Source organism: Carcharhinus amblyrhynchos, chromosome 32, assembly GCF_965287045.1.
Source record: "Carcharhinus amblyrhynchos chromosome 32, sCarAmb.v2.hapA, whole genome shotgun sequence".
Taxonomy (NCBI): domain Eukaryota; kingdom Metazoa; phylum Chordata; class Chondrichthyes; order Carcharhiniformes; family Carcharhinidae; genus Carcharhinus; species Carcharhinus amblyrhynchos.
Genome location: NC_137355.1, coordinates 9,327,529 through 9,352,459, shown reverse-complemented (window position 1 = coordinate 9,352,459; position 24,931 = coordinate 9,327,529). Strand labels below are relative to the sequence as shown.

Genomic DNA, 24,931 nt, shown 5'->3' with positions numbered 1-24,931 from the left:
TCTAGTTTTAGTCTCCACTAGCTTTGGGGAAAAGATATTGACTATCTGGCTGATCTATACTCTCATTATTTTATAGACCTCTATAAGATTACCCCTAAGTTTTCTACATTCCGGGGGAAAAATTCTGTCTATCCAGCTTCTCCTTATAACGCAAGCTATCAAGTCCCATATCATCCTAATAAACTAGAAAGTGTGCAGAAAAGATTTAATAATATCCTTTCTATAATAGAGTGACCAGAACTGTACACAGTATTCCAAGTGTGGCCTTACCAATGTCTTGTACAACTTCAACAAGACGTCCCAACTCCTGTATTCAATGTTCTGACCAATGAAACGAAGCATGCCGAATGCCGCTTTCACTGTCCACCTGTGACTCCACTTTTAAAGAGTTATAAACCTGTACCCTTAGATCTCTTTGTTCTGTAACTCTCCCCAGCGCTTTACTATTAACTGAATAAGTCCTACCCTGGTTCAGTCTACCAAAATGCATTATCTCGCATTTATCTAAATTAAACTCCATCTGCCATTCATCAGCCCGCTGGCCCAATGGATCAAAATCCCGTTGCAATCCTAGATAACCTTCACTATCCATTATGCCACTAATCTTGGTGTCCTCTGCAAACCATGCCTCCTAAATTCTCATCCAAATTGTTAAAATAAATAACAAATAGTGTGCCCAGGATTAAGCCCTGAGGCACACCGCTGGTCACAGGCCTCCAGTTTGAAAAACAACCCTCTACAATCATCCTCTGTCTTCTGTCATCAATCCAATTTTGATCCAATTGGCTATCACACTCTGGATCCTGTGAGATTTAACCTTATGCAACAACCTACCATGCAGTAGGTTGACAAAGGCTTTGCTCAAGTCCTTGTAGACAACATTGACGGCACTGCCTTGGTTACCCTTTCAAAAATCTCAACCAAATTTGAGAGACATGATTTTCCACTCACAAAACCATATTGACTGTCCCTAATCAGTCCTTGTATCTCTAAATGCCTGTAGATCCTGTCTCTCACAATACCTTCCAACAACTTACTTATCACAGATGTGAGGCTCACCAGTCAGTAGTTCCCAGGCTTTTCCATGCAGCCCTTCTCAAACAAAGGCACAACATTTGCCACCCTCCAATCTTCAGGCACCTCACCTGTAACTATCGATAATTCAAATATCTTTGCTAGGGGACTCGCAATTTGCTCCCCCGCCTCCCACAACGTCCTGGGATACACTTCATCAGGTCCCAGGGATTTATCTACCTGGATGCACTTTAAGACTTCCAGCACCACCTCCTCTGTAATATATACACTCAAGACATCACTATTTAATTCCCCAACTTCCCTAACATCCGTGCCTTTCTCAACAATAAATACCAATGAAAAATATTCATTTAGGATCTAACCTATCTTTTGTGGATCCACACATAGATGACCTTGTTGATCATTAAGAAGCCCTACTTCTTGTTATTCTTTTGCCCTTTATATATTTCATAGAATCTCTGCAGCGCAAAAGAAGGCCGTTTGGCCCATCGAGTCTGCACCGACCACAATCCCACCCAGGCCCTTTTCCCACAAGCCCTCATATTTACGCCACTAATCCCCCTGACACTAGGGTTAATTTAGTCAATCAACCTAACCCGCACATCTTTGCACTGTGGGAGGAAACCCGTGCAGACATGAGGAGCATGTGCAAACTCCACACAGACAGTGATCCAAGGCTGTAATTGAATGTGGGTTCCTGGTGCAGTGAGGCCACAGTGCTAACCACCGTGCAACTCTTTGGATTCTCCTTTGCCTTATCTGCCAAAGAAATCTTGTGTCCCTTTTTGCCCTCCTGATTTCTCTCTTAATGCTACTCCTACACCCTCTATACTCTTCAAGGGGTCCACTTGATCCCAGTAGCCTGTGTATGTTCATGTGCCTCCTCCTTCTTGACCAAGGCCTCAATATCCAAAGTCAACCAGAGTTCCCTACTTCTACCAGCCTTGCCCTTCACTCTAAGGAATGTGCTTAACTTGAACCCTGGTTAACACACTTTTGAAAGCCTCCCACTTACCAGATGTCTCTTTGCCTGCCAACAGACTCCCCCTGTCACCTTTTGAAAGTTCCTGTCTAATACCACCAAAATTGACCTTGCCCCAATTTAGAATTTTAACTTTTGGGCCAGATCTATCATTCTCAATAGCTATCTTAAAACTAATGGAATTAAGGTCACTGGTCCCAAAGTGATTCCTCATAAACACTTCTGTCATCTGCCCTTCCTTATTTCCCAAGCGGAGGTCAGGCTTTGCCCCCTGTCTAGTCGGGTCATCCACATACTGAATGGAGGGTTCAGGGTGAATAATGTTCAGGCAAGTTGTGCAATGTTATACAGTTCACTGGATTTCTTATCACTTTCAGTCAGCCTACAGGGGCAGCACGGTGGTTAGCACTCACAGCACCAGGGACCCGGGTTCGATTCCCGGCTTGGGTCACTGTCTACGTGGAGCCTGCACAGTCTCCCTGTGTCTTTGTGGGTTTCCTCCAGGTGCTGCGGTTTCCTTCCATAGTCTGAAAGATGTGCTGGTTAGGTGGATTGGCCGTGCTAAATTCTCCCTCGGTGTACCCGATCTGACGCCGGAGTGTGGTGCCTAGAGGATTTTCACAGTAACTTCAGTGTTAATGTAAGCCTTACTTGTGACATAAAGAAAAAATAGTCTACCACCACATTTAATTTCATTGTGAGGTTTTTTTAAAGAGAAGTATGTAAAGGACTCATGAGAAAATAAGACCATTTTTAATCTTTACAGCCACACTTGGTGGTTTTGAGGGAAGATTTGAGAGACCCATTATAGTTCCTATTGTGTTAACATTCCTCTCTCCCTGGTCTGTTTTCTGACCAATGTTTCTTTAAAATGTAATTGCAGCATGCAGGAGCTGTTCTTCTATGTGTGTGGTCTCTCTTAAGTGGCTGCAGACGTGTTATTTATCACTGCATGGTATCTTTAAGGATGCTGCACGCACAACTTCTTGGTACTGGTGTTGCTGAACCTGATCTAAAGCTTAAAACCTGTTACACCACTTAAACTTTGTCCACTTGTCAAAGAAGGTCAGCGACCTGAAACATTAACCCTTCCTGCCAGATCTGCCGAGCAATGTCATTTACAAAACACAACCACTCTAATCCTTCATCCAGTGCTGATATGGTGAGAAGTTGTGCCCCCTATCCTCACGCCGGTATAAATCTCTGGGAAAATCCACAGTACATCTTGCCAGTCAGGTCACGTTCCCTTTCTCATCATTTTCTGTTTCTTACCTCCCACCCAATCATTGTGGCATGTCACAGTGTCTCCTTCAATTCCAAGTGCTTTTATTTTTACTAATAATCTGTCTTGTGGGATTGTCAAAATGTCTCCAAAAAATCTATATCGACAACATCCATAGACACCTGATGGAAGTTTGTTGATCTGGAACTTGAACTCAGTTTTCCTCTCTGTAGGCGCTGTGTGACCTGCCGAGTATTTCCAGTATGTTCTGCTTTTTCACTTCTCAGCATCTGTGTTTTTTTCTGTCCCGGGGAAACCCTGGTCTGCTACACTTGTGATCTCAATAAGATTAGTCATTCACAACTTGCTGCCCTTCCTGCCACCACAAAAATAGCTGCACTTCCTTTTTTTTGTCTCAGTACAACTGGCTGGATTTTGTTATTTTCGTATATTACTTCACAGGATATGGGTGTCACTGCTGGGCAACATCTATTACTCCTCCCTAATTGGCCTTGAGAAGGTGACAGTGAGCTGCCTTCTTGAACTACTGGAGGCCACGGGCGTAGGTACACCCACTATGCTGTTTGTCATTTTTGTTTAATTTAATTTATATTAATTTATACTTATATTTGCAGCTTTATAAGACCCTAGTCAGACCTCTCTTGGGGTACTGTGCTCAGTTCTGGTCACCTCATTACAGGAGGGATGTGGAAGCTATTGAAAGGATGCAGAGGAGATTTACAAGGATGTTGCCTGGATTGGGTGGCATACCTTATGAGGATAGGTTGAGGGAGCTCGGTCTTTTCTCCTTGGAGAGACGAAGGATGAGAGGTGACCTGATAGAGGTGTATGAGATGTTGACGTATAGATCGGGTGGATTCTCAGAGGCTATTTCCCAGGGCTGGAATGGTTGCTACGAGAGGACACAGGTTTAAGGTGCTGGGGAGAAGGTACAGAGAAGATGTCAGGGGTAAGTTTTTCACTCAGAGGGTGGTGGGTGAGTGGAATCGGCTGCTGTCAGTGGTGGTGGAGGCAAATTCGATAGGGTCTTTTAGGAGACTTCTGGATGAGTACATGGAACTTAATAGAATTGACGGTTATAGGTAAGCCTAGAAGGTATGGATATCATCGGTGCAACTTGTGGGCTGAAGTGCCTGTTTGCGCTGTAGTTTTTCTATGTTTCTATGTTTATTTATTATTGTCACACGTAGGCTTATATTAACACTGCAATGAAGTTACTGTGAAAATCCCTTAATCAGCACACTCAGATACGTGTTCAGGTACACTGAGGGAGAATTTAGCATGGCCAATGAATCTAACCAGCTCGTCTTTCAGACTGTGGGATGAAATCAGAACATCCGGAGGAAACCCACGCAGACACTGGGAGAGCATGCAGACTCTGCACATGAAAGTAATTCCAGGGTTTTGACCCAGTCACAGTGAAGGAATTAAAGAATTCCTACCGTGCAGAAGGAAGCCATTCGGTCCATCGAGCCTGCACCAACAATAATTCCACCCAGGCCATATCCTCATAGCCCCATGTATTTACTAAACTCCAGCTTTCAAATTGTTTTGATAGCATGAGTTGAAAGGATAGCCTCAGGCATCCTTTTGTGTAAATCATTGTTTACATTTATTGGTGTCACAAGTAGACTTTCATTTACACTACAGTGAAGTTATTGTAAAAATCCCTTAGTCGCCGCACTCTGGCACCTGTTTGGATACACCAAGGCAGAATTTAGCATGGTCAATGCACCTAACCAGCATATCTGTTGACTGTGGAGCACCCAGAGGAAACCCATGCAGACATGGGGAGAATGTGCAGACTCTGCACAGGCAGTGTCCCAAGGCCAGAATTGAACTTGGGCCCCTAGTGTTGTGTGAGACAGCAGTGCTAACCATTGTGTCAGGATCTGCTCCAAGTCAGGAAGTGTGTGTCTTGGAGGAGAGCTTTCAAGTGGTGGTGTTTGTTATTATCTGCTGCCCTTGTCCTTCCAGGTGGTAAAGGTTGCAGGTTTGGAAAGTGTTGTCAAAGGAGCCTTGATGAATTTGTGCAGTGCATTTTGTAGACAGTACCCACTGCTGCCATTGTAATTGGCACTGGAGGGAGCAAATATTCAAGGTGGTGAATGGAATGTCAAACTTCAAGTGTTGTTGGGAGCTGCACTCATCCAGGCAAATGGAGAGTATTCCATCACACTCCTGACTTGGTGATGGTGTTTGAGAATCAGGAAGTGAGTGACTCATTGCAGAATTCCCAAATTCTGCCCTATCCCTCAAATGCCTTGGCTTTGATTTAGCTTGTAGGAACCTGATTTTTCTTTATTATTTATTCATGGGATGTGGGAGTCATTGATAAAGCCAGCATTTGTTGCTAATCCCAATTGCCCTTGAAAGCTGTTACAAGTCAAACACATTGCTCTGGGTCTGGAATCACATGTGGGCCAGATCAGATTAAGGATGGCAGATTTCCTTCCCTAAGAGACATTAATAAACCAGGTAGGTTTTTATGACAATTTACTGGGACTTAGCTTTTGATTTGAACCCATTTCTCCAGGCCGTTAGCCTGGGCCTTTGGTCTTGCGACATTATCATTATGCCACACTTTCCCCTTCTATTTATAGATAATAATGAGACTCTAACCAGATTCAGCTGGGCTGCCAAGTGGGATCATACAATCCATACAGTGGAAAAAGGAGGCCATTTAGCCCATTGGGTCTGCGGTGACTTGCTGACAGAGCATCTTAGTCGTAACCCCATGCAGTTACTATGGCTAATTTCCCTAACCGCCACATCTTTGGATATTAAGGGGCAATTTAGCCAATCCTCCTAACCTGTGCCATTTTGGACTGTGGGAGGAAACTGGAGCACCCGGAGGAAACCCACGCAGACAGGGTGAGAACATGCAAACTCCATACAGTCACCTGAGACTGGAATCGAACCCGATTCCCTGGGGATGTGAGGCAGCAGTGCTAACCATTGTGCCACTGCGCTGAAGGAGGGGCTTTTCACAGCAACTTCATTGCAGTGTAAATGTAAGCCTATGTGTGATACTAATAAATAAACTTAACTCTGGCATTGGAGTGAGAAAAAGCTGACAGGGATTTTAGTTATGGCATAGCCCAGTTTCCATAAGACCATAAAATACAGAAGCAGAATTAGGCCATTCGACCCATCGAATCTGCTTCGTCATTCAATCAAAGCTGATATGATTCTCATCCCCATTCTCCTGCCTGCTCCCTGTAACCCTCGATCTCCTTATTGATCAAGAACATAACCATCTCTGTCTTAACGACACTCAATGAACTGATCTGTCTGGCAATGAGTTCCATAGATTCACTACTCTCTGGCTGATGAAATTCCTCCTTATCTCGGTTCTAAAGGGTTGTCCCTTTGCTCTGAGATTGTGTCCTCGAGTTCTAGTCTCCCCTGCTAGTGGAAACATCCTCTCCACATCCACTCAGTTAGGCCTCTCAGTATTTTGTAAGTTTCAATTAGATCCCCCCTCATCCTTCTAAAGTCCATCGAATATAGACCCAACCTCCTCAACCTCTCCTCATGTGACAAACTCTCCATTTCTGTAATCATTCTTGTGAATCTCCTCTAGACCATCACCACCACCCCCTCCCCCACCCACCTCCCCCCCACCCACTCCAAGTAAGAAGTCTTACAACATCACCAGGTTAAAGTCGAACAGGTTTATTTGGTTGCAAAAGCCACGAGCTTTCGGAGCACTGCTCCTTCGTCAGGTGACTGGGAGTTCTGTTCACAAACAGGGTATATAAAGACACAAACTCAATTTACAAAATAATGGTTGGAGTGCGCGTTTTTACAAGTAATCAAGTCTTAAAGGTACAGACAATGTGAGTGGAGAGAGTGTTAAGCACAGGTTAAAGAGATGTGTATTGTCTCAGACAGGACAGTTAGTGAAATTTTGCAAACGCAGGCAAGTCGTGGGTGTTACAGATAGTGTGACATGAACCCAGGATCCGAATGAGGCCATCCTCATGTGTGCAGAACTTGGCTATCAGTCTCTGCACAGCGACTCTGCTGTGTCTGTCTCTGTGTTGTGAAGGCCGCCTTGGAAAACGCTTACCCAAAGATCAGAGGCTGAATGCCCGTGACCGTTGAAGTGTTCCCCAACAGGAAGAGAACAGTCTTGTCTGGAAATTGTCGAGCGGTGTTCATTCATCTGTCATCGTAGTGTCTGCATGGTCTCCCCGATGTACCATGCCTTGTGACATCCTTTCCTGCAGCATATCACAACCTGGTGTTGTGAGACGTCTTACTGTGTTTACCCCAGTCCAATGCTGGCATCTCCACATCATGACCCCTCTCTAAGGCCAGCAAACCATTCCTTGGTGGGGCCCAAAACTGCTCACAGTATTCCAAATGGGGTCTGACTAGAGCCTTATACAGTCACAGAAGTACATCCCTGCTCTTGTATTCTGGCCCTCTAGAAACGAATGCTAACATTGAATTTGCCTTGCTAACTGCCAACTGAACCGGTATGTTAACCTTAAGAGAGTCCTATCCCAGTAACCTACACATTAGCCACGGCTAATCCATCCGTCAGTTAGGCTGAGTTAAAATTTGGTATTGTCAGACATGGCATCATACGGATTGATGAGGCATTCTTTACCATTTGCAACCAGCAGCCAATCTTTTTAAACCTGTGGTGTTTCTGTTCTTTTAAAAAAATATTATCCTTAAACAATTCCACACTCAAATTTAGAAAAAAAATCAAAAATCCTGGACGTAATAATTTGTTTTGTGATATTAATCTGGGACATTAGTACCATCTGCGTTTATATTAATTTGTTAAAGAACAGCTCAAGAACAGCTTCTTCCCTGCTGCTGTCAGACTTTTGAATGGACCTACCTCACATTAAGTTGATCTTTCTCTACACCCGAGCTATGACTGTGACACTACATTCTGCACCCTCTCCTTTCCTTCTCTATGAACAGTATGCTTTGTCTGTATAGTGCGCAGAAACAATACTTTTCACTGTATACAAACAAAATCAAATTAGAATGGCAGCAGTCTGGGTGATCGAGGGGGTCACCCCTTCTGTCTGCCCTGTACCATTGCTACAATGGTGTCCTTAGAGAAGGAGCATGCAGTGTCTTTCTGCTTGATCATTGCCTTCCACGCCCAGTGGGCACAAAGGGGCTAGAATATTTTATCAACCTCTTTAATCACATTTTGTTTTGATGTTTTAAGTTTCCTTTGCAGTTCTATTCCTTCGAGTTGTTGTGGTATTTCCTTAATCCAACTAGAAACAATGTGCTGTGCTCCATCCATCACTCCCCAACACTTTGGTTTCTTCTATCAGTTCCTCATTCACTTTTTTTCCTTCAAAACTTGAATCAGAAGAAAATTCCAGTGAATGTGACAAATAATTAACGGACTCAAGTTTAATTCATTCCAGTCTCCCACCCACCCAAAGAAAATGTTCCAACAACCTAGGAATTACTGGTGAACAATGTGTCATACCACCTCAGCAGTTATTACTGACCACAGCAGATGTTAATTGCAGAGTTAACCAAGCCCCAGAGGGAAACTTGGCTCACAGGTCATAACCATTTTTTTGGTATTCCAAAAATAAGATATCCAGTAACACTTTTGGTATTTGTTTTAAAAAAAAATATTTGTTAACAAGAGGGATAGAATCTCTACGGCACAGAACGAAGCCATTCAGCCCATTGATTCTGCACCAACTCTCTGACAGAGTACCCTTTCCCTCACCCGATCCCCATAACCTCACACATTTGCCGTGGCTAATCCGTATAACCTACATATCTTTCATCATTAAGGAACAATTTAGCATGGCCAGTCAACCTAACCTGCGCATTCTTGGACTGTGGGAGGAAACTGAAACCCGAAGGAAACCCAGGTAGACATGAGGGAGAAAACGCCACACAGACAGTGACTCGAGGCCAGAATTGAACCCGGTCCCTGATGCTGTGAGGCATTAGTGCTAACCACTGTGCCACCTCAATTCCAGTCAATGTCATTTTGGTACATTCTTCAAGGCCAATCTATCCTTCCTGAGCTCAGGTTGCATTTTGTTTATGGCTCTGTGAAGCATCTTGGGATATTTTACTGTCTTGAATGCTAATTCAGTTGTTGTGATATTTCCTTAAACCCATCAGAGGCCACAACCTGCTGACCCTCTGTCCAACATCCAGCTTGTAACAATTCTGAACAGTTCCTCTACACTACTGTTGATTTCCACCTAAGCATCCTCATCAATTGGCTTCCACTTCCCCCAGCAACCCCCTCCAAATACCCCCAGCCCCCTCCCATCCACTGTACCCCCTGAAAATACTCTCACCCCCACCCCTCCACTGCACCCCTCCCCACCCACTGGGCACAGGTTAATGAGGGCAATGTGGGCTCAAAGTATGCCACAGCAAAGGTGAAATTACAGGTTGAATAAAAAGGTAAGTAGACCTAAGGCCCCTGCATTAGAGTATTGTCACGTGTGAGTCGAATGCACAACCTGAGAGGTCAGAAGAATTTGTCAACAATGTAGTTTACATTTTAGGAAAACAGACAGTTCCTAGCCAGGCAATGATGGACAAGGTTTTGGGCAAATGTTTAATAATGGAGGCAAGATCGGAATTTTAAAACAATGTTCTGTGTACTGACTAACTGTATAAGCAGCCTGTATCTGTGACTTGTAGCAGAGAGCAGTATTAGATTGCTGTCACTGTGATTATTCTGTTAGAGCAGGGGAGGGTACTCCAACTCTCTGGGGTAGTTCCCTCCATGCTTGAACCCCGATAAACTATTGTAACCTATCCCTGCGTCTCCTCTGGTCAATTGGAAGAAGTCTACCAAAGACCTTCAAAACACCCTCATCCCATCTCCAGGAGCCCCAAAGTAATTAAGTTCCCAGCTGGCAGTGGGAGCCTTGTTGCTGGGTTCCTGGCTCCTGGGGGGCCAGGGCGGGGACATCACAGCCACACACTCTGATCATGATCAATGTGCATATGCAAAACAGGATCAGTAAGCACAGGAGGAGGCCATTCAGCCCTTCAAGCCTGTTCATCCTTTCCATGAGACCAGGGTAAATCTTCACTTTAACTCCACGTATCTCCCTTTGTCCCAAATTCCTTGGAACCCTTGACTGACCAAATGTGCTTTGAAGGCTCCAGTTCATCCCCCAGTGACCACAGCATTTTGTGGAGAAACAGTTCCAGATTTCCACTATCCTTGGTGGTAAAAAAATGCCTCTTGATTTCAAATTGAGATGACGAATCTCTAATTTTAAGATTACCTTCCCCTGTTTATCATCTGTATCGACTCTGTCAACTAATTTGAACATTGGAATGGATAGAGAATTGGTAAACTAACGGGAAACAGTGAAATGGGATAAATGGGATATTTTCAGGTTGGCAAAGAGTAACTAGTGAAGTGATTGGCAATTCTAACCTTAAACCCAGTGTCATAATCTCACTGGGATCCATTGATTTATTCCATTAGATTGGGATAAAATTCCTACTCAGCTCATCATTTCATTATCATTTCAAAGCAATCATTTATTGAGTGACTTTCCATCGCATCAGTTACATGTTGTGTATAATAAGCAGCAGAGCATTGTGCTGTCCATGGAGAGGGTTGGGCAGGCGGAGGGGGGTGAAATTGATCTTCATAACTTCAGAACAATCTGTGAAAGCTGAGGAGTGGCTTATCACAGGATGGCTGAGAAGATTTCTCTGCTCTTCAAGCAATTTCCACGTCACAAGCTGTGAAAACACATCTGACATTGAGGGGCTCAGTCGCATCGCTCATGTTCACTGTCCCTCTGGATTCTCTCTGGATAGTAAGAAAAGAGATCACATTGAATGGGTTCCAATTCTGGCCGGGGACAATTAATAAAATGGCACTGTGCAGTCACATGGGATAATGGAGCCTTAGATACAGCACTGACTGGGAGGATTATACTCAAACCGTGAAACTACTTACATTTTAATTCTTGAACTTCACATTTGCCTCTGTCACTAAAATAAAACAGGTGAAATACTTAATGACATATACTTCAAACAATGTCAAACATCTGGAAGGGGGATTTGGCATTTTTAAATCAAGATCAAGATTAAACCAAAACTCAATTGATTCAGGAATTATCCCTTTGGATTGGAATGCTGCCATTGTTATTCCATAATTTCAGACAGGTGGGATAGAGAAATTAGGAAATAATAGACCCGTTAGTCTGATGTGGGGAAATTATTAGGATCTGCTACGAGGACTCAAGATCAAAAGATTTAGGAGCAGGAGTGAAGGCCATTCGGTCCCTCAAACCTGCTCCACCAGTGGCTGATCTGATTGTGGTTTACGTCTACTATCCTCTCTGCTTCATGCAATCTTGTCCCTCAGGAATCTATTGAACTCAATGCGAACGTGTAAGTTCGTTCTAGCGAACGTGTAAGTTCGTTCTAACAGACGTGATTTAATTTAATAAGGGATTACCAAATTTGGTAGCTAATAGGGGGCATTTGGATGTGACCCATGTAGATTTCTAGACAGAACTCAATAAAGTTCCACACAAGAGGCTATCAACAAAAATAAACTGTATGGAATTGGAGGCAATGACATGAATATAAAATTGGTTAGGAAGTATGGAAGGCAGAAAATAGGGACAATAGGTAGATAGTCACATTGGCAGGATGTAAATATCTGTACCTCCCAGAACTCCAGCATTTCACTATATTTATAAATGACTTCAATAAAGCAATATCGGAGCTTGCTGATAACACTAAGGCACATTAAGTAGTGTAGACAACAGTCACAAGGGGACATTGATGGATTAAGTGTGTTAGCAAATTGGCAGCGACAGAATTCAAAGTGGGGAAGTGTAAAGACATCATCCACACTGCACCCAACACCGGTCAGAGTATTTTGAAATGGTGAGAAGCTTAGAACTTCTCACGAGGGAATTAGTGTTTGTTCATGTGAATCACTAAAGTTCGTTGACAGGTACATAACATGATGAAAAAGGCTGATGGGTGTAAACCCATCTCACAGAGGCTGGAGTATAAAGGTGTAGATGTTATGCTCCAGTTCAGGGCACTGCACTTCAGGAAAGTTAATTTGGTGAATGAAGATTCATCAGGATGCTAAAAGGAGTAAAGAGGGTGGGCTGGAATATATTAAGTGGTGATAATTGAGATGTTTAAGATGTTTTCAGGATTAGATCAGGAAGACGGAGAGAAGCTGCTACCTCTGCTGTGAGAGTTTAAAATCAGGAGAGCAAACCTTGAGGTTAGAGCAGGGCTGTACAGAAAAGACATCAAAGGGTAATGGAAATCTAGAACTCTTTCCCCAAAGGGTGTTAGTTTGGCAATCAATTGAAAATTTCCTTGGTGAGACTGATAGATTTTCTATGAGGTATATGAAGGGATGTGGAATCAAGATGAGCAAATGTAGTAAAGATAGAGATAAACTATCATCAAATTAAATGGCAGAACAAGCTTGATGGGCTGAAAGGTCTTCTCCTGTTGCCATGATCAAGACAAATGAGATGTGTTAGAAGCAAGACTGTAAAAATCATCATAATTAATTGGTAGTAAAATACAATTTCCAGGTTGAAGAAACATATTTTAAAACTCTTGCTTACCTCTGGCAGATTGTTGTCCTCTTCTGATTATGCAGATTACTCCATTAGAGCAAATTAATGCAGCCACATAGAAAACCAGGATACCTATCCGTGTAGAACTGCAACTGCTGTCACGATCTACAGAGAAGAAGCAACATTAAATTCAGGCATTGCAATCCAGTGTTCTAGATACAGCTCATTGCACTGGCTACAAACCTTCCCCTTAGAATCTACAATAGTCAATAGCAAAAGAAGGAAATTGAACCAATTTACAACAGATACAAACTGTACAAATAGACCCAGAATCTCTCAGCTGGAACTCCTGACACTGAATGATTCATATTGCAGATTGTCTTACTGACTTTTACTGTTGATCAGAGTTCCACTGCTGGTCACTGGAGATATTCCAGATGTTGAGGTATCTGGATTTTCTGCCCTTTTTGTCACACTGAGGGAGATGTATGCTGTAATCTTCCAGACAGATTTCTGAGATCGGACCGTGTACAACACAGAGATAGCTCCCAGTGTCCAACTCCTTCACTGAGTCAATAGTGAGGTTGTGAGAATTGCTTTTATTTGTCTGAGCTTTTGCTAGAGATTCTTTGTGATGACTCTTTATTCACACAGCAGTGTGTGTTAGAATGTGATCTGTAATCCACAATATGAACAGACTGCAGACACTTGTTAACATTTCCAGATATGATCCAAAGCAGAGCGAAGGGCAGAGATTTTCTGATTCTCAAATTGGCAGGGTAAAGTCACATTCTCTCCCTCTGGGATTGTGCGGGCTTCGGACCGGTGAGGTGGCAAAATTCTGGCATTTGTATCCAATTTAACAAAAAGCTGATGTTCCAACACCATATTGTCTGCAACACAGAAGACTTCCTGCTTCCATGATCTTGGCATCCACTCCTAATCCAGCCTTATTTCAGCTGAATCCCTCAACTTTGTATTTATCTACTTGATTGCCTCAATGATCTTTTGGCTGGTTTCCAATCTTGCAACCTCTGTAGACTTCAGCTTATTACCAACTCTGCTCTCTCTAATCCTAGGCCACTTCATGTCCTCTTCACTTAACTGCACAGTCCTCATTAATCTACAGAGGCTCCCGGCTTCTTGACGCCCCAGATTTAAACTTCTCACTCCCATCCACAAGTCCCATGGAGATTCACCATTTTCTATCTCTGTAACATCCTCCAGCAGAACACGCCCCATCTGACTCACTGCTCCTCTGATTCTGATCTCTCAAGCATTGCTTTCGAAGAGTTTCACAGCACAAAACGAGGTCCTTCGGCCCACAGTGTCTGTACCGTCCTTCAAGTACATATCTATTCAAATTCCATTTTCCAGCATTTGGTTCACAGCTTTGTATAGTACAGCATTTAAAGTGCTCATCCAAACATTTCTTTTTAAATCCCTAGTACTGAGACATTTTCTCAAGAACTACTCCACAACCAGGCATCAGGGAACACAGGTCTTTCTTCAGTCTACTTGCTCCGCACGCCACTCGTTGACGGTCTACTCAGGTCAGTTCCCAACTAGCTCACCCCACACCCCAGGTTATCTGACCCATCCCCTTAAAGGGGCTATGCTCCAACATACATAAAACTTCTTAACTGTTATGAGAGTCTCTGCCTCTTAAGTTTGTTTATTAGAGTCGCAAGCAGGCTTGCATTTAAGTTGCAGTGGGGATCCCCTGGCCACCACGCTCCGGCATCTGTTCGGGTACATTGAGGGCACGTTTGGCGTGGCCAATGCACCTGGTCGGCGCATCTTTTAGGCTGTGGGGGGAGGCTAGAGCCCCCGGAGGAGACCTATGTAGACGGTGACCCAAGCCGGTAGTCGAACCTGGGTCCTTGGCGCTGTGAGGCAGTTGTGCCACCGTGCTGCCCCAGTCTACCACACTTCCAGGCAGTGACTTCCAGATTCCCAGCATCCGTTGGCTGGAAAAGTTTTTCCTCAAATCCTTTTCCTTTCTCTCCACTGTTGGTGGTTGCACCTTCAGCCAGCACGGTTCTGTAGCCAAAATTCATCTAGAACCACACCACCAGCTTCATTCTTTTTACACAACCGCTACCCCCCACCCCCCGAAACTAATTTCCTTCATCAAGCTGCTCATCTCCCTCCTGACACATATGAAGGTACATCATGGTTCACTCAGGGAGTCTGGGTTGATGTAGCAGCATGAACGTTTTACATGTGTGTTGCGGTCTGGAGCTATGGACTGTAGTGATAGACGCTCCAACCTCTTGTCCATCACACCCCTGACCAGGAATCTCTCTCTCTCTCTCTTTTCATATCAGCCATTGATGTGAGTTGGAAGAATCTGCAACTTGACACTCAACAAGTTTGACTGCGTCATGACGACATGGGTTTCTTCCGGGTGCTCCGGTTTCCTCCCGGGTTCCAGGGATGTGCAGGTTAGGTTGATTGGCCTTGCTAAAATTGCCCTTTAGTGTCCTGAGATGCAGAGGTTAGAGGGATTAATGGGTAAAATATGTAGGGATATGGGGGGTTGGGCCTGGGTGGGATTCTGATCGGTGCAGACTCGATGGGCTGAATGGCGTCTTTCCATACTGTAGGATTTCTACGATACAGTCAGTGATGAGGAAGTTTCAACAGTAGAAAATATTTCATCTGAGTCTAGAAACAGCATGTACATAATCCCTCAGCTGGAATTATTGATACTACATGATTCAAATCATTTCATGCACAGTCTGACTTACCTCCACAATTTGTAGGCTTTCCACTGCTGGTCGCTGGAAATATTCCAGGTGTTGAGGTATCTGGATTTTCTGCACTTTTTATAACACTGAGGGAGATGTTTGCTGTAATCTTCCAGACAGGTTTCCCTGAGACCTGACCGTGTACAACACAGAGATAGCTCCCAGTGTCCAACTCCTTCACTGAGTGAATAGTGAGGTTGTGAGACTGGCTTTCATTTGTAGGACTGTCTGAGCTTTGGTTAGAGATTCTTTGTGATGACTCTTTATCCACACAGCAGTGTATGTTAGAATGTGATCTATAATCCTCAATATGAACAGAGTACAGACACTTGTTAATATTTCCAGATATGATCCAAAGCAGAGTGAAGGGCAGAGATTTTCTATTCTCAAACTGGCAGGGTAAAGTCACATTCTCTCCCTCTGATACAGTCAGTGACAAGAAAGTTTCAACAGTAGAAAATACTTCATCCGAATCTGGAAACAATATCGAAAAGAATAATTTTACTCTAATAATCTCAATGCGGTACTTTGTCAAAGGATTTCCAAAAGTCCATGTTAAATAACATTCACTGCATTTCTCCATCTACTTTGTCTGTTACCTCCTCAACAGTTTATCAAGCACATTGGGCAGAATTTTTTGTTCTTTTGTAGCCCGCCAGCTCCACTGCCAGCTTTTCCCGCCATAATTTTTGACACTTGCTCCAAATAAATCCAGGAGGAGGTTCCCAAATGTCACACTGGCGGGCCAGCTGCTGATTGAACCTTCTCCCACAGTAACCTCAGACTTCAAGAGACCCGGCATCTTTCAAACCAAACCAATAAAAATAAGAGGGGATCCCACCTCCCCCCTCCACGGAAATGGGGACCACCACCCCCCCCAACCCCCCCCCCCGACTGACCCCCCCCAACCCCCCCCCCCCGACTGACCCCCCCCAACCCCCCCCCACCCCCACCCGCCCCCCCTCACCACCCCCCCCCCCAACCGCCTTCCACCTCCATGCAGACGCCCCTCCCAGCGAAACCCCAACACCAGGGAATACCACCTTACCATCACCCACAGACCTCCCTATTGGAAGCCCACCCTCTCCGGCAATTCCCTCTGGCACTGCAGTGCCAAGGGGCAATGTCAGGAGGCGCTGCCAGGATAGTTTCCAGGCATGACCCTCTACCCCCTTGGGGCTGTACTTCCTGTGTACCCAAGGTGGGTTTTCTTCGCCAGGTCCCTGTTTGCGCCATGGTGGCACAGTGGTTAGAACTGCTGCCTCACAGCGCCAGGGACCCGGGTTCGATTCCTGGCTTGGGTCACTGTCTGTGTGGAGTCTGCACATTCTCCCCGTGTCTGCATGGGTTTCCTCTGGGTGCTCTGATTTCCTCTCACAGTCCAAAAGACATGCTGTTTAGCTGCATCGGTGTACCCGAACAGGTGCCACACAGGGATTTTTGCAGGGGATTTTCACAGTAACTTCATTGCAGTGTTAATGTAAGCCTACCAGTCACTATAATAAATAAACTTTAAACTATTTGCCAAAAAGTTGGTATAAACCCCACTGAAGTGAGGGGGGAAATTGAAGCGTAAGGGGATAATAAGAGTGGGAAGCCCATTAATGAGATTAAAATGTGTGGCAATGGACTTCCCGACCTTTCATGGCAGGAACTAACATTACAGACAGGAAATCCCGGCTGTGTAAAATCCATTTGAGGACTCCCGTTGATTCTCCGGCCCTGCCGCCATCCTGGCCATCATCTTTGAAATCTGTCAGTTGCGCCTCAATTGTTACTCTTTATTTACATGCTTGATAATTTCATCTCCATAAAGAATCTATAATTGCCTCGAATGACAGCTTTCTGTCCTAATGCCTCCCCTAATATCTCAGCTTCAATCTTCCCAATGTCCCCTGGTGATAATTCCCCCGATATCTCCAGTTCACTCACCGCTCGGGTTTATCACAAAGAACAAGTTGTAGTTTTCACATCCCTCCCCTGACAGGGTTTTCCAGTTTGGACATTTTGATGATTCTGTGGAATCCTGAACCGTGCAGGTAAATATCATCGAGTCGACTGTCTTCACAGCGAATGTCAGTGAATTCATTTCACTTTCATTATTTTTGCATTTTTGACACTGCAGCTTCTCTTTCTTTTTCTCACGACCGAAATTTTCACAATCCTGCATTTTCTTCGCTTCTTTCTCACATGGTATTTTCTCAATTTTTGCTTCAGTACTGAAATCCTGAATGCTGCACAAGGTTCCGACATTCCCAGCACCAGTGGGTGTGTTGCATTGCAGAGTGGTGACATCTCCTGATCCTCGGAAATGGAGATAGGTGGATCCTGCAGGGATAAGCACAGAATCGGATCGAGATAAATAACATTCCATAAGGAAAGATAATTAAACATTAATGTTCATCAAAACCTGTCACAGTAAATGAGTCTGATTAGAGACTCCCCCATCACAGAGGTCTGGATAAAGACACCCCTTCCCCCCTCCCCACAGTATTACACTGAGTCTAAAAACTCTCATACATGGGAGAAAGGAGGATGGTTGAAGTTGTTGACGGAAGGCCAATCTTCAATTGCTTCATCAATCCCCTTTCCTCCATCATAAGGTTACAAATGGCACTGTGACTGATGATTACACAACGTTCATTCTCCAATCACTATTGAGTATTTGAGTATAAAAGTAAGGGTGTCTTGCTGCAGTTGCACAGGGTCAAGGTGAGGCCACACCTTGAGTATTGTGAGCAGTTTTGTTCTCCTACTCTGAGGAAGGACATTCTTGCTATTGAGGGAATCCAGTGAAGGTTCACCAGACTGATTCCCAGAATGGCAGGACTGACATATGAAGAGAGACTGGATCAGCTGGGTTTGTACTAAAGAATGAGAGGGGATCTCATAGAAACATAAAATCCTGATGGGACTGGACAGGCTGGACGCAGGAAAAATGTTCCCGATGTTGGGGAAGATCAGAACTAGGAGTCACAGCCTAAGAATCAGGGGTAAGCCATTCAGGACTGAGATGAGGAAGAACTTCACCCAGAGAGCTGTGCACCTCTGGAATTCTCTGCCACAGAAAGCTGTTGGGGCCAATTTGTTAGATATACTCAAGAGGGAGCTGGATGTGGCCCTTGTAGTTAAAGAGATCAAGGGGTATGGAGAGAAAGAGGGAGTGAGATACTGAAAGTGCATGATCAGCCAGGATCATATTGACTGGTGGTGCAGCCTCAAGGGGCTGAATGGCCTTCTCCTGTACCTTTTTTCTTTGCTTATATTCCTCAGATATTGAAGCAGTCCATTCCCACATGAAGTAAGACCAACACCATGTTCAGACTCGGGCTGAGGAGTGACACATGACATTCACATCACACAAATGTCTGGAAATGACTACCTCCAAAAAAAAGAGAATCCTTTCCTTCCAAAAGGTGTTTGATACAGAGCTGCAAAACTGCTTTGTGAGCAGCTCCAGGAATAAGAGGGACTTCAGCAACATGGAGACGGAATTGGCTGAGCGACAGAGAACAGCGAGCAGTGATTAATGGATGTTTTTCTTGCTGGAGGGAGGTTTGTGGTGGAGTTGTTCAGGGGTCAGTTTTGGAACCCTTGCTTTCCCGATGTCTATTGCTGACCTATAACTGGGTGTACAGGGCACTATTACAAAGTTTGCCAATGACCCAAAATCTGGAAGCTTTGTGAACTGTGAGGAGGAGAGTATCGAACTTCAAAAACACACAGACAAGTTGATGGAGTGCGCAGACGGGTGGATGATGCAGTTTAATGTGGAGAAGTGTGAGGTGATTCAAATTGGAAGCAAGAACATGGAGAGACAATATAAAATGAAAGTTACAACAGTAAAATGGATGCAGGAGCAGAGGGAGCTGGGTGTGTATGTACATATATCATTGAAGGTGGCAAGGCAGTTGGAGAGCAGTTAATAAAGTATACAGCAACCTGGGCTTTATTAATAAAACATAGAGTCCAAAAGCAAGGAGGTTATGTGGAATTTCTATAAAATGCTACTTTGGCCTTAGCTGGAGTATTACTTCCAATTCTGGGCAAGGCACTTTAGGAAGGATGTGATGGTATTGGAGAGAACACAGAATATTCACAACAATGATTCCAGTGATGATGAAGATAGATTGGAGAATTTGGGATTGTTTTCCTTGGAGAAGAGGAGGCTGAGAGGAGATTTGACCGAGGTGTTCAAAATCATGAGGCTTCTGCACAGTGTAGATACGGAGAAACTGTTCCCATACATGGAAAGATCATGAATGAGGGTATAAAATTAGATTAATTAGCAAAAGAAGCAAACTGATACGAGGAGAAGCTTTTTCATGCAGAGAGTAGTTAAGGTCTGGAATGCACTGCCTGAGAGTGTAGAGGGGGCAGGTTTATTGAAGCATTTAAAAAGGAATTAGACTGTTAACTGTAATGGAAGAATGTGCAGGGTTACAGAAAGAAGGCAGGAGAATGGCATTAGGTGAGATGCTCATTCAGAGAACCAGTGCAGACAGAATGGGCCAAATGGCTTCCCGTACAGTTGCAATTTTGTGATCTCCCCCGATATTCAATAGCACCAACATTGTCAAGTCATTGCCAACATTCTCGAGGTTACCACTGACCATCTCCATGACACTGTGGCAAAAGAGCAGTCATAGGCTGGGAATTCTGCGATGTGTTGCTCACTTCCTGAATTTCCAAAACCTTTCCAACTATTAAAAGATATAGGGAAGGAGTTGTATTTTAATACAGAGTAATGAATATTGCCATAGCGTCGGAGTGAAGGAAATGTACAAAGTGGAAGAGAGTGATGGAAATCTGGATTCAAAGGGATTTGATCTGCCTGTAACACTGAACCACCCACTCTGAAATGTATTGCATTTTAATTGTGGTTCTCTGCCAGAACTAACTGACCAACTTGCTCTCCTGTATCTTTCACAACCTCAAATTCTTATCGAATTCTCAGTTGAAATATTGAGTGATCTCTGACTCAAGCAGTGCCTGTCAAAGTATTCCATTGTCCCAACAATTCTCTGGGTAAAGAATTGCTCCTAATCTCTCCTCACTATCTGAATGACAATATCAAACTGATGCTCCATGGTTACACCATATTAAACACACACAGGAAAGACTGTGAGTCGATTATGTTAAACATCTACACAAGAACAGCAATGCTTTCAATCTCTCTCTTCTTCTTTCCATGTGAAGAACGTTTGGAAAGTTAATGGGAAGTTAATCCTTACCAGCAACATGTTGGAAGAGAAGAAAAAGACCCACAAACAGAGCACCGAGTGCCATTTCAGATTCCTAGACCGTGCTTGCTGAGTAGTGGTTGCACCCTTACTTCCCTGTCTGTGAGAAAAAAAGGAAGCTGAACTTCTCAAGATGGCGTGAGAGAGATAATAGCTTCCTGTTCGGCCAATTTAGATGAAATGTGGGCTTTGATGTTGTGTTAATGCAACCGGGGACAACAGTTGAGATGTTTGTTTGACTCTCCAACCAGAGGCTCACAAAAAGCTCCAAAATATAAAGAATGGAATTTAATGAAAAGAATTCAAAGCTCCGAACAAGTGAGAAAACGGGAGAGAAGCGTGGGGGTTTTTGGAGTGAGCTGTGAGTCAGAATCTTATTGCTCTTCGTGCAAAATAAGAGCCTGGATGCAATTCTTGCCAGTATTGGGTGGAGCAGAGCCTAATCTCACCGATGAAGCCGGCTACTGAGCTCATGGGGCACCATTGCGCAGGTGCTCCTGTCTTCCGGTGTATGCTCCCCCCATCAGTTGCTCCCTGTGTTGGTCTCCCCCCTTTCCATCACCACATACATTGGCAGCCCCCCAGCCCTCAAACCTCCGCTTTGCTGAGTTTCCGCCAGCCCCTCAATTGTCCACTCTGAAGTGTTTCTCCCCTCCTATTGGCCCCATTGCTGAGTTCCTCCCACACTCCAATCCCCCCTTTGTGGAAATCCCTCCACTAACCCCTTCAATCATCACAGCTGCAGAATTGCTCACTCTACCCCACTGTGGACCCCCTTCAATATCCCCACCTCACTCAGGCCCAAAGCCCCTTAGCATCTGTCCCTTTAGCACTGCCCCTGGCATTGCCAGGGTGCCTGGTTGGGTGCTGCCAGGCTGGCAATGATGTGGAGATGCCGGCGTTGGATTGGGGTAAAACAAAAAGAAATCTCACAACACCAGGTTAAAGTCCAACAAATTAATTTGTTGCAAACGTCCCAAGCTTTCTTTTGTCAGGTGGGTGGGAGTTCGGATCACAAACGGGGTACAAAGAAACAAACTCAATTTACATGCATAATGACTGGAATGTGAGTCTTTACAGCTAATCAATTCCTAAAGGTACAGACAATGTGAATGGAGAGAGCTTTAAGCACAGGTTAAAAGGATGTGTATTGTCTCCAGACAGGACAGTTAGTGAGATTTTGCAAACCCAGACAAATCATGGGGGTTACAGATAGTGTGACATGAACCCAAGATCCCGGTTGAGGCCGTCCTCACGTGTGCGGAACTTGGCTATCAGTCTCTGCTCAGTGACTCTGCGCTGTCGTGTGTTGTGAAGGCCGCCTTGGAGAACGCTTACCTGAAGATCAGAGGCCGAATGCCCATGACCACTGAACTGTTCCCCAGCAGGAAGAGAACAGTCTTGCCTGGTGATTGTCGAGCGGTGTTCATTCATCCATTGTCATAACATCTCCCCAGTGTACCAAGCCTCGGGTCATCCTTTCCTGCAGCATATCAGGTAGACAACGTTGGCCAAGTTATAAGAGTATGTACCGTGTACCTGGTGCATGGTGTTCTCACATGAGGTGATGGCATCGTGTCAATGATCTGGCACGTCTTACAGAGGTTGCTGTGGCAGGGTTATGTGGTGTTGTGGTCACTGTTCTCCTGAAGGCTGGGTAGTTTGATGCAGACAATGGTCTGTTTGAGTTTGTGCGGTTGTTTGAAGGCAAGAAGTGGGGGTGTGGGATGGCCTTGGCTAAATGTTTGCCTTCATCAATGATATGTTGAAGGTTCCGGAGAAGATGTCGTAGCCTCTCCTCTCCGGGAAGTACTGGACGACGAAGGGTACTCTGTCCACTGTGTCCCGAGTTTGTCTTCTGAGGAGGTCAGTGTGGTTTTTGGCTGTGGCACGTCAGAACTGTCGATCAATAAGTTGAGTGTCATATCCTGTTCTTCTGAGGGCATCTTTCAGTGTCTGGAGGTGTCTGTTGCGATCCTCCTCATCTGAGCAGATCCAGATCACAAACCCACTCAGGTCAACCTATAACACAGACTACGCTGAGAGACTTTGCCATTGCACCTCTTTCACAGTCCTCAACCACCTCATACACCAGCTTTACAGCAAACGCCACATCCTGGAAACCAAGATAGATTTCATATTCTCAACTTGCACTCAGGATGCAGACCATCTGTGAAACTCTGCCAAGCAGACGAGACAAAGGAACCACACCACCTACATGCACATTGAGAACAGGAAACTTGAGAAACTCGGTATCATCACCAGCAGCAACAAAGCCTCCTCTGGTACGACAGTAGATAACAGCACCACTGCAGGGAAGTCCATTGTCAACTTCTCGGACCATACACTTCAACCAGATGAAGTTGAAATTCTCAGCCGAGGGTTCAATTTCTGCCCCACCACCAAAATGGACCCCATCAGTCTCGCAGCAAACACAGAGGAATTCATCAGGCGAATGAGGCTGCGGGAGTTCTTCCACAAACCCCAAGAGGCCAACAGCGAACACAATGAGACAGTCAGTGAACTGGAACCGGAGCAGCCGACAGAGAGATCTGCAGTGCAGCGACCGAAGAGGAAGGAGTCCAATTGGACTCCTCCAGAAGGCCACTGCCCTCAACTTGACATGTATCCCTAGGCCAGGAAGTGTGTCAACACCAGATTCATTAACCGCACTCACAAGACAGCCTTGAACATCACCCAAGCACAATGCAATGCCATCCACACTCTCAAGCCCAACCATAACATTGTCATCAAACCAGCAGACAAAGGAGGGGCCATTGTCATACTGAACAGAATGGATTACAGCAAAAAAGTGTACCGACAGCTCAACAACGAGGAATACTACAATTACCCGTAGAACCAACCAAAGAACACACCCGTCAACTCAACACTCTGATAAGACCTTTGATCCGGACCTTCAGAGCACCCTCTGTGCTCTCATCCCACTTACTCCCCACGTTGGAGATCTCTACTGCCTCCCAAAGATACACAAGGCAAACATACCCAGCCGTCCCACCGTATCGGGCAATGGGACCCTAGGCGAGAACCTATCCGGCTACGTCGAGGGCATCCTGAAATCCATTGTACAAAGAACCCCCAGCTTTTGTCATGACACTACGGACTTCCGACAGAAACTCAGTACACATGGAGCAGTTGAACCAGGAGCACTCCTCATCACAATGGATGTCTCGGCACTCTACATCAGCATCCCCCACGACGATGGCATTGCTGCAACTGCCTCAGTACTCAACACTTACAACTGCCAGTTTCCAGATGCAATTTTACAACTCATCCACTTCATCCTGGACCACAACGTCTTCACCTTCAACAACCAGTTCTTCACCCAGACACAGGGAACAGCCATGGGGACCAAATTTGCACCTCAATATGCCAACATCTTCATGCACAGGTTCGAACAAGACTTCTTCACCGCACAGGACCTTCAACCGTTGCTATACACTAGATACATCGATGATGTTTTCTTCCTTTGGACTCATGGCGAACAGTCACTGAAACAACTATATGATGATATCAACAAGTTCTATCTCACTATCAGATTCACCATGGACTACTCTCCAGAATCGGTTACATTCTTGGCATATGCATCTCCATTAAGGAGTTACCTCAACACCTCACTGTACCGCAAGCCCACGGATAACCTCACAATGCTCCACTTCTCCAGCTTCCACTATAAACACATTAAAGAAGCCATCCCCTACGGACAAGCCCTCCGTATACACAGGCTCTGCTCAGATGAGGAGGATTGCAACAGACACCTTCAGACGCTGAAAGGTGCCCTCATGAGAACAGAATATGACGCTCAACTTATCGATTGACAGTTCCGATGTGCCGTAGCCAAAAACCGCACTGATCTCCTCAGAAGACAAACACGGGACACAGTGGACAGAGTAGCCTTAGTTGTCCAGTACTTCCCTGGAGTGGAGAGGCTACGACATCTTCTCTGGAGCCTCCAACATATCATTGATGAAGACGAACATCTCGCCAAGGCCATCCCCTCACCCCCACTTCTTGCCTTCAAACAACCTGGGAGTGTAAAACAAGAAGTAGGCCCCAGTGACCGCTGGGAAGGTTTTTTTCCCCCTTTAAAAGGAGTTTGC

The 24,931-nt window shown here is 44.9% G+C and overlaps 1 protein-coding gene across 1 annotated transcript; it reads right to left on the bottom strand.

The window, feature by feature from the left end:
- Nucleotides 1–13,208: 13,208 nt before the first annotated feature.
- On the bottom strand, nucleotides 13,209–20,892 carry LOC145360656 (uncharacterized). Its single transcript, XM_080216005.1, has 4 exons — nucleotides 20,805–20,892; nucleotides 17,503–17,898; nucleotides 15,571–16,044; nucleotides 13,209–13,330 (listed from the first exon to the last, which is right to left on the bottom strand). The coding sequence occupies exons 1-4, from the start codon at nucleotides 20,857–20,859 to the stop codon at nucleotides 13,209–13,211; spliced, it is 1,047 nt and encodes a 348-aa protein (XP_080072131.1). The 5' UTR covers nucleotides 20,860–20,892.
- Nucleotides 20,893–24,931: the final 4,039 nt, after the last annotated feature.